This window comes from Fonsecaea monophora (genome assembly GCF_001642475.1).
Source record: "Fonsecaea monophora strain CBS 269.37 chromosome Unknown Scaff42, whole genome shotgun sequence".
In the NCBI taxonomy this organism is placed as follows: domain Eukaryota; kingdom Fungi; phylum Ascomycota; class Eurotiomycetes; order Chaetothyriales; family Herpotrichiellaceae; genus Fonsecaea; species Fonsecaea monophora.
In genome coordinates, this window is record NW_019173973.1 from 211,209 (window position 1) to 224,747 (window position 13,539).

A 13,539-nucleotide genomic window follows, 5' to 3' on the forward strand; every position below is an offset into this window, starting at 1 on the left:
TCTCGGATGCGGCTGTGGTTCTCTCCGGTATATCTCTGAGAAGGCTGCGGCAAAGGATTGTTGTTATCACCGCCGATCCGTGGTTCCTTACCATGCGCTCTTCAAAGGTTGGGCCCAATACCTTTGCATGTACGACCTCACGCAACTGCACCTCGCCCTAGACCCATAGTCTCACAGCGTTCCCCGCATAGCGTGGATTTTGTTATCCACTTCTCTTCTCCATGGGGCTTCTGCTCTGGAGCCTGGGTACCCACGCACTTCACCTCCGGATTATGATTCCCTTTTATCTGAGTCAGGGACACAGAGGACGACGAGGTGATTGGCGCCACCGGCGCCTATTCGTGCGGTCATTTCCCTCTTATCCTCGGTCTACAGTTGGAGATCGTGTTGATCGTGTCAGCCCTTTCCTGGATGGATCAACACTTTCGGATCCGGTGAGAAACCGAATAATAACACACATACAAAGGCAGGGTACTTATCTCCTAATGCTTCGCTTGTTGCTTGTCTCGCTTTTCCTCTTTTTTCCCCCCTCTCCCAATCAAGCCTCTTGCTTTGGTCACTCCTCAAGATGTTGAACAAAATCATCGTCAACAATTACAACCTTTGGGTCGTGGTGTTTGTGGCCCTGGGCACCATTTCCACAGCCTATGGTCTCGCCATCATTGGCTCGACCGTCGGCCAGCCCAACTTCTATTCCTACTTCAATCTGGCCACGGCGGGCGAGCCTGGCTATGACCACACAACCAACATGATCGGTGCCTTGAACGGCGTCAACTCGGCCGGCGCAATCGCTGGATGTATCTCACAAGCTTGGACTTCGGACAAATACGGCAGGAAGCGCACGATGCAGTTCGGTTCCGTCATTCTCATCGTCGGTGGCGCCCTGTGTGCTGGCGCGGTCGACATGGCAATGTTTCTTGTCGGGCGTTTTGTTGCTGGTATGGGTTCAGGGATTCTAGCCTGCGTTGTCCCCATCTACCAGGCAGAGGTATCCACGCCAGGTATGTAACCTGTTCTTCCTGCCCCCATCTTCCCTGCTGTCTCTGACGATGCAACCCACAGAGACTCGAGGCGCTATGGTCTGCGTCACTGGTATCATGTACGCAGTCGGCTATGCTCTGGCAGGGTGGCTCGGCTACGCCTGTTTCCACATGTCGGCCACGGATCCTGCTGCCCAATTCGCCTGGCGATTCCCGCTCGCTTTCCAAGTCGTCTTCCCCTTGATCTTGCTGGCCGGCAGCAATCTTGTCCCCTACAGCCCCCGTTGGCTCCTCTCGCAAAACCGTCGCCAAGAAGCCCTGGACGTGGTCAAGCGACTTCACAGGACCCCCAACGACCCTGAAGATATCAAGGCTCGGCGTGAATTCTGGCTCATGGAGCAACAGTACGACATGGACGCCACCATGGCCCGTGGCCGGTTCGAGCTCTTCAGCACCCCGTCGAACAGGAAACGCGCCCTGATGGCCGCTGTTCTCATGTGGGGCAATCAATTTTTGGGTATCTTTGTGATGACCAACTATGTCAGTCGTTGTCTCTTCTGTAAAACATTTGGTCGCTGACGGTTGATATAGGGCGTGTTGATCTATGCAAGTCTCGGGTTGAGCGGGTCAATTCCGCTGCTGCTCAACGCATGCTGGACGACCTTCACTCTGATCGGCAACACATGGACTGCACTGTACATTGACCGCTTCGGCCGGCGTAACTTCATGCTCATCGGCTCCGTTGGCTGTGTCGTCTCGGTCATTTTCCTCGCCGCCTTGACAGCCTCGTTCCTTAACACCACCAACGAGGCTGGCCTGCGTGCCGGCGTCTTCTTCATCTGGTTCTACATCATCTGGTGGTGCTTCTTCATCGATGCCACCCAGTACGTCTACGTGGCCGAGATCTTCCCCAACCATCTGCGTCCTGCCGGTGTCGCGCTGGGGTTGTCGGCCTTTTACCTTGCCAGCGAAGTCACCCTTGTGGCTGCTCCGGTTGCGCTGAACAAGATTGGCTGGAAGTTCTATCTAGTCTTGATTATTCCATCCTCAGTGGTAAGTTCGCCATAACCCTGACTCTTACCCTCACTTTCACGACCCCCCCCCCCCCCCCCTCTCTCTTTTTTTGACGCCTCCCCCACAATTTTTTGAGCCCTGAAATTCATACTGACGCTCTCACCCTTTCCAGTACATTGTGATCATCTACCTCTTCTTCCCCGAGACCAAGGGCCGCACGCTCGAGGAGATTGGCCACGTCTTTGGCGACGACATGCACGTGGCCACGCAATGGTACGACGCCTCGGATGAGGAGAAGCGCAAGATCGAGGAACAGGCTCTCCGGGAGACCGAGGGCGGCATCGTGCACGAGAAGGGCTACCAGGGCGCTGCCAATGTCATCGCCTCGGGCGAAAGCACTAGCCGCGACGATGCCGAGGAGATCTACGCCGAGAAGGGCAACGAGGTGCGTAGCGAGGAGATTGTCAAGGCTTGATCTGTCTTGTAAGATAGTATGGCGTAGATGGAAGGCGGGCGGAGGAACCTCTCCTCCCGCGTTGATTGAGGTTGAGGTCGAGATTGAGATATAGAATAGAGATAGAGTCAGCCATTCAGGATATCCGTACCGAGTACATGTATCCACTATTCAGAATAGAAGTATAATACCATGTTCAGATTCACTTGTCTGGAGGGGGAGGGGGAGATGGAAAGGACAGGAGATGTATGTACATATATAGGAGGTCGTGGTGGTAGTAGTTAGATTCCATTCGACGATGGGTCAAGATTAATATTAAGTATTCTCTCAGTCTCACACACTCTCACACTCTTTCAAAACTCCGTCTGTCTGGCTGTCTTTCTCAGATGCCTTGCTTGAAAAGGATAATTAAGACAATTCAGTACTTTCTTGTTTGTTTGCTTGCTTGATTCAATCGAATGTCCAATATCTGGGCTTCTGTCCGGTTTTCCTAGTCTGTCACCTGTAGCCTTGTCTGTCTCCCTATTCAGTCAGGCAGTCAGTCAGTCAGGCAGTCAGTCAGGATATATGATATAATACAATATACCGTGATATCACGTAATGTAACGTAATGTAAAACGTAAGGTAACATGCCATGGAAAGGACCTTGCATACATTCATGCGTCTAGACACACATCCCATCATGTCCATCCACGCATCCATCCATCCATCCACAGGCTGTCCTCGCCAAGAAAGGAATATCAGAAGCAATACCCACAAACCGTAAGAATGGCACCAAACGCCGCAACCACCCCCGCCGCGACCTTGACCTGCCCGGCGCCCGCGCGTCTCACGCCCTCCAGCACCCTCTCCGGCGCGAGCATGCGCGTCAACCCGACGACCACGCCCGCCCAGCCCGCCAGAGTGACCAGAATCGCCCACCGCGGCGTCTGCGTCTGCGTCTGCGTCCGGGCAGTCCATCTCCAGAGGCTATGCGCCTGCACGGTGGCGAGGGACGCGGTGAAGACGACGGCGCCGTTGAGGAAGACGGCCGACGCGGTGCTGGTGGCCCAGATGTGCGGGTTTAGCGTTTCGGCGAGGGAGATGGTCAGGAGGGTCGGGCCGATCAGTCGGGCGAGGTTGTGCGAATGGCTCAAGGTAAGAGAGGCGGGAGGAGGGGCAGACATTGGATGGTTGGTTGAATGGTTGAATGGACGGGTGGGTGAGAGGGGAGAATAGTGATAGAATTAGGAGGAGAACAGGTAGCAAGATGTAAACTGAGAGCACCTGGTGGTAGTCGGTTCGTCTGACTTTGATCGCTTTGGTCGTGGGGTGTCTTGCGATTCTGGAAGATCGTGTAAACTTGTATGTGCGAGACTGTCTCAACTGCCTTTAAACAGTGGTTAGGGGTAGTTTGAATAGAGTATAGATACGAGTACGAGTACGAGGTATGCACAGTAGATGCATATGCTTTAATTTTTAGTTTTATATAGTTACCGCAGACCTAACTTTCTCCCTTACCATATTTTAACCTGGCTCCCGTATTGACACGGCTTGGTATTGTACTAGAGGTCCAGAGGTCAAACAAGACACCTCAAACATACTGTACGAGTCCGAGTATTAACACCACTAAGTAAAGTGTTCCTCATGTGTCCTATACTGAAACTCCCACTAGCTTTTCCAATTCTCTCATCCCCGCTGCTCACAACATCGACCCTCGCTTCCTCGCTGCAGTCAGCTCCTGACGCAGAGCCAAATCCGACAAGATCTCCTCGCTCCCTCCTCCCACAACCTGCATCCGCAAATCTCGGCTGATCAGCTCGACCAAGCCTCCCACTCCGCCACGCTGGTAACCCGCTCCCCCAAGAACCTGCTGTGCCTCTCGATTGGCCAGTTCCAGGATCCGACCAGCGTGGATCTTTGCGAGTGCAATCCTGCTCGCAATGTCGCTTTCCCACCCGTTGAGCTTGATGTGGTATGCGATCTGCTCGAGCCAGGCCCAGTGCGATTCGATGTATCGCGCCATGGTCACAAACTTGTGGCGGATGATCTGGTGCGAGATGAGCGGCTTGCCGAATGTGATCCGGCTGTGGCTATAGTCTAGAGCAACCTCCAGACACACTCGTGCCTTGCGATTCATGTGGATGGCCATTATGAACCGCTCCGAATTGAAATCTACACCGGTAATCAGTTCAAGGACCGTGGCAGAACATTGAGGGGTCACGCACTGTGCATGAGAATCCGAAAGCCTTCGTTTTCGGGACCAACGAGGTTCTCGACTGGCACATGGACATCCTCTAGATCGACCCAAGCGGTTTCTAGAGGCGTTAACAGGTATCTCTGACAGCATCACTTTACAAACTTACCCGCAGCATTGACTCCGCTATTCTCGATCTTTCTGGCCGAAAATCCTTTCGAGTTTGTGGGAATAACTAGAATAGAAACCCCTCCCTTCCCAGGACCACCTGTTCGCACTGCAGTGGTCATATGCGTGGCAGATAGAGCCCCGGAGATCCATTTCTGTGGCCGAGCGTTAGGGACAGAGACTGCTGCATTTCTGGGTTGATTCTTCGCACCTTGTGCCCATTCACAACGTAATATTTCCCATCTGGGGACTTTTTGGCCGTCGTTCTCAAAGAGGCCAGGTCGGAACCACCTGTGGGATGTTAGAGCCCATGTCAAGCCTTCCGACAAAGGGGTCCTTGCCAGTAGGTTCCGTGGCCCCAAGGCAAAATCTCGTTTCTCCAGTGTAGATACCCGGAAGGTACTTGTCCTTTTGCTCTTGGGTGCCATATTTTATGATGGGTGGCAGGCCAATGACAGATGTGCCAGCGAGTCCGCCCATGGCTCCGCCGTGCACTCGGGATGTCTCGTCGTGCAGAATCAGTTGGTGGAAGATATCCCATTCTGCATCCACATCAACCTCTAGAACAACTGGAGTCTCGGAAACGACCCACGCTCCTCTGGAATCCCTCCCGGCAACGGAATACCTCGTCTGTATTCCTTCGGAAGCTCAGCAAAAGCAAGGCCTGACCGTGCATACTTCACTCTCTCCTTTAAAAGAGGCCGTTAGTGAGGACTCCTCTGCGATACCCTTTGGTGGGTATGCTCACTTCGAGAGGAACAAAGCCATCCTTCTCCCATTGCTCTGAATAGGGCAAAACATTGGTCTCGAGATAGTCTCTGACGAACTTTCGGAACGTCCTGTGGCTATCATTGTAGTACGGTGAGTCGAGAGCGTTGTACCACGCAGGCTCCGCAAATGGGTCAAGTGAACCAAAAGGCTTCAAGTGTTCACGGGCCATGGTTTCAAAGATATGCAGTGGATGTTGCTGTCCTGAGCTCTGATTTCTGAGCTCTTACTCTGCTGGGCGACCGTAATTATACGAAAAAGGACCTACTCTGCCGGGCCCGACATCCGCGGTTGTTGCTCCTCTGCTTGGTGACCCGACTGTATCAAAGGTATCGTAGTTTTGCGGGCCGTTCCCCGCGTTTGAGATGATCGCCACGACAGCACGGCGACTCGGCAGCCCGCATTATTCCTCGGCTAGCAGCTGGTTGTCCGCGGTCTCGATGGCTGCTTAAGTAATAAAGCCAGACTGGTGCCATGACCAGAGCACCATGTCAGGGCAGGTCATCTAGAGTGTAGTACGGAATACTTCAATGGTGGTCGAAGGGGGACTTGAGGGGTGAGCGATCGTTTCCCCTCCTCAACGCACAGGCCACCATTTCAGACTCGGAATGCTCTCGGAACAACAGGATCAGATGATAATATGTATCTCCAAAGGACAACCGCTTGTGTGCGAATTCCGCGATCCGCCCAGGTTATGTGACGGGTCTATCCCACACCATCGCATCACATAACACAGGTGCGCATACGTACAGTCAACCGTGTAGTCGCGAGGCCATCACATAAGTATACATCCTGCATCTTTTCGGGCCATATTGTTAGTCATTGTGCAGTAGCATAGTCTTCGGACCGAACAGATGATGATGGTGATGATGGTGGTATGGAAGCGCAGTTGGGCCGGGGACGAAAGAACCCTGGTTGGAAGCATGGGAAACCGTGAAGTTCGAGGAACGAGGTTTATAAATGGCGAATAGGGCTGATGACCAGGCTGTGGACGTAGCCTTGCCTAGTTGAGTAATAACCTCTCTAAGTTCGACGGCGGTATCTCGTGGGAAGCGAAGTCACCGTTGGATGAATAGTCTGTAAACATATCATTGCGGGCAGGGCGGCCGCATGCATCACTGTCATCTCAATCCTTAGTCATGGATGGCAATTAAACAGGGGAGCGACAAACGCCTAAAGCCGCGACTGGGACAAGGAAGAACGGGGGTTTCCAGCTCTTCGGTGGGGGATTCGATACATGATGAGACGGGTTTGAGGATGACTAAAGGAGCCAATCAGGGCCACTGGATGCATGACATCACTCGATCACTATCAATCTTGTGGACAGGTGGGGTGGAGAAGCGAGAGACAGAGAGAAAGAGAGAAACTCAGATGGCGACAGACACTTCGACGGCCTTTGGGCTAAAACCCGGTGCGAGAGATGCACTCGCTGATTATGATTGATTGCGTCCGTGGAATTCGAGTCTTGTCCGGAGTTCCAACACCGCACACTGATGAACTATAAAAACCCTCGCCATCGACCACTGCATCTCGTCCACATCATTCCATCCATCCAACACTTCCTCCCTCAAACTCACCTGCGACCAAGACAACTGCAATTCCACCAACCCAAAAATGGCCCCAAAACTCCCAACCCGCAAGCTCGGAAAGAATGGTCCTGAGGTGACCGCCCTAGGCTTCGGCCTCATGGGTCTCTCCGCCTACTATGGCAAACCAAAGCCCGACGAAGAACGTTATGCTATGCTAGACCACGCCTACGAAGCCGGCGAGCTCTTCTGGGACTCTGCCGACATTTACGGAGACAATGAAGATCTGCTTGGCCGTTGGTTCAAGCGGAACCCTGGTAAGAGAGAGAACATCTTTCTCGCCACAAAGTTTGGCAACGCCGTCGACCCCGCAACTGGCGCTCGTCTGGTCAAGAACGAGCCAGAATACATTAGGGCAGCCTGCGACAAGTCCTTGAAGCGGTTGGGTGTTGACCACATCGATCTGTACTATTGCCACAGAGTGCAAGCCGACCAACCCATCGAGATCACGGTCAAAACCATGAAGGAGCTGCAAGATGCCGGCAAGGTCAAGTACTTGGGGTTGAGTGAGTGCAGCGCCGACACTCTCAGAAGGGCCTGCAAGGTAAGAATCGCGCGCTCACCTCTTTAACCTCTACCCACTAACACTTCAACGTAGGTGGCGCACATTGATGCGCTTCAGATCGAATACAGCCCCTTCTCCATGGACATTGAGAGCCCCCAGATCGGACTTCTCAAAGCCTGCCGTGAGCTGGGAGTGGCCGTCGTGGCATATTCCCCACTTGGACGAGGTTTCCTGACTGGAGGCATCAGAAGCCGAGACGATTTTGAAGCAGACGACTTCCGCAGGTTTGCACCTCGATTCAGCGAGGAGAACTTCCCCAAGAATATCAAGTTGGTCGACGACATCAAGGCTCTGGCTGATGAGAAGGGGTGCACTCCGGGCCAACTGGTCCTGGCCTTCTTGATGGCCCAGGGAGACGACATCCTCCCAATTCCTGGAACCACGAGAATCAAGAACTTTGATGAGAACATAGCCTCATTGAATGTCAAAATCACTCCCGAGGACAATGCGAAGATTCGGAAGGTCATTGACGCGGCCGAAGTCCATGGTGCTCGGTATCCCGAGGCCTTTGCGAAGGCTTTGTTTGTTGACACCGTGCCGCTGAAAGAGTAAACTGTCGAGGATGAGCTGGAAGAGAATGAGCGAGAAGAAGAGATATATTCCCATTCACTACCAAAGTGGAGAGCCTCCGTTGACATGTCCTGAACCCGCTGTAGCCACCAATAAAAGTACATTTTCATAAAATCATACCCGTGAACCCATCCGATAACGCTGTAACCCGCCCCCTCGCAGAGACGCGAGAGGTAGAAAGTGCGTTTCACGCGCCTGGCCACCTGTTTCCACAGCAGCGATCTATCCAGCTGCAATTCAATCCTCAATCTGCCTCATCTTGGGGACCTGCCACTTCCTTCTGGGCCCGAGGTCTTGGATCTTGAAGTGCGGTTTTCTCGGCTGGTTGCGGAGGAACAGGTGGTAGTTTGCCTTGACTCGACTCATGGCCCGTCCCGTCTGGATCTTTTGGTGATCGAGAAGGATGCTGTTGTAGGCGAAGCTGAAGCGGGGGGTCCGAGGCGCGGGCATGCTGAAGAGAGTGGGGGCTGGGTGCGATTGGGAGGGTGTTATCTTCGAAGACTCTGTAAGTCGGGCTCCGTATGTTGTGCCGCCGGCGGCAATACAAAAGAGGACAGCGTCTGCTTCTCTTTGACCGCGTGAATGAGGTCCTTGTGGGTTGAAGTCTCCAGTAACAGGGATCCAGGCACAAGGCTGGCGATGGACATGCATGCAAGCGGAGATTGTTCTCGCCGCACCTGCCATATAAAGACAGCACCAATACCCCGTATATTGAAGTTGACAGTTCTCGAGGGGTTCGCTCACCATATTCCACATTGTCGTCTCCGCAAGCCCATATTTGTTGTCCTGTTCTGTCGACCTCTTGCACGATCTCACCATCATGGATCCCTTCTCTGGCGAGGGCGGTATGCACATCACCCCTTCCACATGTCCTGAACTCACGCTCTAACTTCACGTCACTCAGAACTGCTCAATATAACGACCGCATTCTACACGCACGCATACCCGACCGTCCTCGAATTTGACAGCTCTTCTCTCTCCGCAGAAAACAAGACCATAGCACAAATACTCAAATATCGCGCACAAATAGCCATCGGCGATGCCTCGTCCGTCATCTCCTCCCTCAAACAATCACAAGACGCTGCCTCCCGCTCAATAGTTGCTTTGGCACAACAAGCGGCCGGCAACCACTCCGCGGCACTCGAAACAGCACTGGCCCTGGCTGAATCTGATGCGGAGGATGCCGTGGTTCAGATCTGCTCTGGCACCGTCCTCGCAGCGGCGGGTGAATACGTGAAAGCCGTCGATCTCTTGTCCAAGCACCAAGGCTCTCTTGAAGCCGTGGCTCTACTGGTACAGATTCACCTGATGCAGAACCGGACGGACTTGGCTGTCAAGGAAGTTGCTGCTGCCAAACGCTGGGCGCAGGATTCATTACTCATCAACCTAGCCGAAGCTTGGACGAATCTTAGGGAAGGCGGGCAAGAGAAGTACCAGTCGGCGTTTTATGTCTACGAGGAACTCGCATCTACGCCAGGGAACACCAGTCCCACGGCATTGGTGGGACAAGCTGTTTCCGAGATACATCTAGGAAGGTTGGAAGAGGCCGAGGCAGCATTGCAGCAAGCTGTGGGCATGGCCAATGCGAATGTGCAATCCATTGCAAACAGTGTCGTTTTGGCAAGTGTTGTTGGGAAGAAGGCCGAGGACGTTCAAGGACTACTTCAACAACTACGGGAGAGAGACGCAGAGCACGCGCTGTTGAGAGACTTGGAAGAGAAAAGCCAGCTCTTTGATAGCGCGGCAGCCAAGTATGGAGCCAAGGTTGCCGCATAGACGACAATGTCAATGCGTTTGGCTATAATGAGCAACGGGATCTCAATGTCGAGAGAGTCAATATTGACTTTTTATGAGAGAAAATGACATGTGCTGTGCGAGGCGGTCGAAGGCGCAGTACAGGGTCAAGGAATGGAATGGCGTTTCTTATAGAAGCGGACAACTCACAATCGCACGAGTTTTTGTGGTAACCATTCCTCTGGACTTTTTTTGGCTACAGAACAAGGCTACCCGATTAGTCAGTCGCCAGTCGCCAGTCGTAAAATCCCCCTTGTACCCTTATATCCTTGTACGACTGGAAGAGATTCAATAAGTACCAAGCGACGTGGCTATCTACTTATGAGTAACACATGTACTACATAGGTATTAGGTACTCGGTACTCGGGAGGTAGCTTGTGTGGGTAGGGACATAGGTGTGTTCTCTTTGAACCTCGTCCAAGTCGTATGTACATACATACATACATACATACATACATACATACAATGGAGGTATACATCGCACCGGGAATCATATACTCGGTACATCTTCTTGTGCTGGTATCTACAGTGCATGGATATTCACCGTGTGGGAAATAGAGAGGAGAACCAAGTGAAGACTGATAACCGACGACTGAGGACCGACTGAACGATCGACCGATCGACCGATCGATTGATTGGTTATCGGGGCCATTAATATTATTGATCAAGGACTCAATAATTCAGTATCGTACCGAGCGATCAGAGCCATCAGTCAATTAATTAGTTGATTAATTAATAAATCAATCAATCAAATTAACGGCGATAGTGCCGTGAGGGTATTTTCCATCCTTCTGCTTTTCGCGTTGCGCTCAGGCAAAGCGGGCTTTTCATGATTTTGCTTTTGGCTTGTTTGGGACTGGAACGAGCAGCATTGCATGCATCCTAGAGGATGTATAGACCAGCACTGCACCGCCCGCGTGTTGGTACACTCTCCTGCCTCATCATTCCAGCTGATTAACATACTGAGAGGTAGCTGTCTCGACGCTCCGCTGAGTGGCTTGTGCGTGGAGCTTTCTTTCAGCGGATATCCTTCCACAAGCAACGTGGGTCATCGAGGAGCTCCTCAACCCCCTCCGGAGTTGGGTCTGTGGTACAGCGGAGGAGGAAACGGTTCGTAGGCTCTGAAGCCAGTAAAGGCCGTCAAGAGCACCCGACCAAGCCGATGATCCTTCGACCATGATGATAATCTGACCGAATTGGCAAGACCAACAAATACAAATTGTGAACAAACGTTCAGCTCTTTTCCATCAATCCACTCGTCAGCTTGGCCCGGGTTCATTCTCCTTTATTCTCACCGTCTCCACCAGATTAGGATAGGTCTCGGCAAACAACGGTCCCAGACTCCAGTTCTCCAGGCGTCGAATGTGGCTCTCAAACACCGGGTTGATAACTGGTTCCTCTTTCTCAGAAGTGCTGAGGAGACAATCCACCGGATCATATGGCCAGTTGACAGATAAATCGGCTGTGAAAGGGAAGAAGAAATCATCAAATGGATAATCCTGAGGGTTCACCACAACCCTATCTCTCATCCGCGGCCATGGGATATGTTCCATCCATGCGGGATGGGGTTGGAATATTTGTGCTGGAGTAGGCCGGAACCATTCAGGGAGGCGCTCGTAGTTTTCTTTGGTAGGATGGATTTGCCAGCGCATGTGGGTGAACATGATGAACAATGTCGCTACTTGTTCTGGCAATCCAGAGATGTTGGGGAACTTCGAGATGATATCTGTCATGAGTTGGGACATGTCATCCAACGATCGACGAGGCGCACTGGGATTCAGAAGAGACGAAACAGAAGGATAGCTTGGTGTTGTGGGGAGTGCGTTGGCGCCGCTGATCGGGTCGCGCTGACGAGATTGTAAGAGCTTGAGTAGCAAGCTATCGAGGGGGCACGTAGGAGGACTGATTTTAGGGAGGACACTCCAACGTGTCGTAGGAAGTGTCGGTTGATCGGGTAGCGTCGAGGGAAGGGCTGGGTAAGGGGAGCTGACGCCGGGCTGAGCTCGTGGTCGTGGTCGAGGGTGAGGGTGAGTTTGAGCGCGTGCATTGCCTGTTCGTTGTCCCAAAAGATCGAGCAGAAATCCGAAGTTGACACGCTCCCCACCCTCATTCAGTTCGAGGCCCCGTTGTAGATTGTCTCGCTGGTTGTTCAGTGCATCTCTTGACGTGGGTGAAGGCCTGTGGTCCTCGATTACTTCTCCTCCCAACTGTGGAGGATGCGGTGGTGTTTCTGACTGGCCTTGTGATAGAATGGGAGAGACGGAGAAGGCAGTCTGCCCATTTCGCTGGATATGGAAGGAGGTTGGGCTGGCTTGTGTGCCGTTACTTGGAGGAAACGGAGGATTGAGAACAGGATGTGTCTGAATCAGTCCAGCCTGGACATTGTGCTGCGCAGCCGTCGCAAGATCTAACAGTAACAACGGTTAAGATGAGAAGACGAGACTGGAGAGGAGGAGAAAGTAGAAAGAGGAATACCAGTCAATCCCTGCGCTCCTACAATAGGTTGAATGATGGACATGACTGAAGCAAGCCTCCTGCGAATCTCCTCATTCTCTGCTTGGATAGCATCTTTCTGTCTGATGACGGCCTCGAGCTCTTGATATGGCTGATGGGATGTCAACTCCTGAATTCTCCGCTCCAGGTTCTCAATGGTCTGCTTGGTCCGCTCTCGGATTGCGCGTTGGGCTTCACGGTCATTGGCACGCTTTTTGGCCAGCTGTTCGGGTGTGAGGGTATCGACGCTTCGCGAGCCAGGCGGAGCATTCTTCCGTTTCCGACCATCCTGCCATAGCGAAGGAGGTGAGAGGTTGTAGTCGGCTTGTGCTGAAGCGGAGGTATGAGAGGCAGGAGATGCTGGATCTCGCTGCATTTTGAGCGACCTTGCTTATCAAGGAAACGCTGTTCCTGCAATGCTTGAGTCAGTGAACAGGTCAGAATGCGAAGAACCTTACTCGGGAAAAGGGCCGGTATTTTTCCACTTCAGATCCCAGGCGCTGATACGCGGAAGACAAAGTTGCAGTCTGACACACGCCAAACGAGGGCCTGTCGATCCGTGGTGCCGGGGACGTCGGATCAGACCCGATACATCCACATTGAGATATTTGTGCTCGTTGCACCGAGTACATGCAGGTACCTTTACAAAGTGAAGAGTCTCGTGATCACCAGGGCAAAAGTTAAGAGGTACAGCAAAGCAAACAAGTCACTGATTTGATCATTCTATTGGAATATCTCTTCGCCTTTTTCAGCCATTCTCCTTTTCTATCCGTCAAGCTCTCTTTCTTCGAGTGTGCCGTCTGTTCGAGGGTCTCCCAAACCATCCACACCACACTTTCTCTGTTACCTCGAAGTTAATGATACCCTGAACTCCCCAATAAACAGACGTGTAGCAAGGGATCTGTGCCCCGGACGGATGCGCGCGTGCTTGTCTATTCGTATCCAACGCCGACGTCAAGCTCCGGTATTGT

General features: G+C 52.6%; 6 protein-coding genes across 6 annotated transcripts; 3 read left to right on the forward strand and 3 right to left on the reverse strand.

Annotated features, from left to right (window-relative positions):
• Positions 1-568: 568 nt before the first annotated feature.
• On the forward strand, positions 569-2,469 carry AYO21_06237 (hypothetical protein; the record flags this gene model as incomplete). Its single annotated transcript, XM_022656200.1, has 4 exons — positions 569-1,001; positions 1,063-1,520; positions 1,572-2,033; positions 2,167-2,469. The coding sequence occupies 4 exons, from the start codon at positions 569-571 to the stop codon at positions 2,467-2,469; spliced, it is 1,656 nt and encodes a 551-aa protein (XP_022511545.1).
• A 719-nt stretch (positions 2,470-3,188) lies between these two features.
• AYO21_06238 (hypothetical protein) lies at positions 3,189-3,614 on the reverse strand (the record flags this gene model as incomplete). The annotated part of the gene is made up of 1 exon (XM_022656201.1): positions 3,189-3,614. One exon carries the CDS (start codon positions 3,612-3,614, stop codon positions 3,189-3,191), a length of 426 nt encoding a protein of 141 aa, XP_022511546.1.
• Positions 3,615-4,129: 515 nt separating this feature from the next.
• On the reverse strand, positions 4,130-5,732 carry AYO21_06239 (hypothetical protein; the record flags this gene model as incomplete). Its single annotated transcript, XM_022656202.1, has 6 exons — positions 4,130-4,602; positions 4,656-4,745; positions 4,794-4,947; positions 5,004-5,083; positions 5,185-5,422; positions 5,541-5,732. The coding sequence occupies 6 exons, from the start codon at positions 5,730-5,732 to the stop codon at positions 4,130-4,132; spliced, it is 1,227 nt and encodes a 408-aa protein (XP_022511547.1).
• A 1,442-nt stretch (positions 5,733-7,174) lies between these two features.
• AYO21_06240 (hypothetical protein) lies at positions 7,175-8,263 on the forward strand (the record flags this gene model as incomplete). The annotated part of the gene is made up of 2 exons (XM_022656203.1): positions 7,175-7,690; positions 7,745-8,263. 2 exons carry the CDS (start codon positions 7,175-7,177, stop codon positions 8,261-8,263), a joined length of 1,035 nt encoding a protein of 344 aa, XP_022511548.1.
• Positions 8,264-9,101: 838 nt separating this feature from the next.
• Positions 9,102-10,057, forward strand: AYO21_06241 (hypothetical protein; the record flags this gene model as incomplete). Its single annotated transcript, XM_022656204.1, has 2 exons — positions 9,102-9,126; positions 9,186-10,057. The coding sequence occupies 2 exons, from the start codon at positions 9,102-9,104 to the stop codon at positions 10,055-10,057; spliced, it is 897 nt and encodes a 298-aa protein (XP_022511549.1).
• Positions 10,058-11,334: 1,277 nt separating this feature from the next.
• Positions 11,335-12,944, reverse strand: AYO21_06242 (hypothetical protein; the record flags this gene model as incomplete). The annotated part of the gene is made up of 2 exons (XM_022656205.1): positions 11,335-12,462; positions 12,573-12,944. 2 exons carry the CDS (start codon positions 12,942-12,944, stop codon positions 11,335-11,337), a joined length of 1,500 nt encoding a protein of 499 aa, XP_022511550.1.
• Between the last annotated feature and the right edge of the window lie 595 nt (positions 12,945-13,539).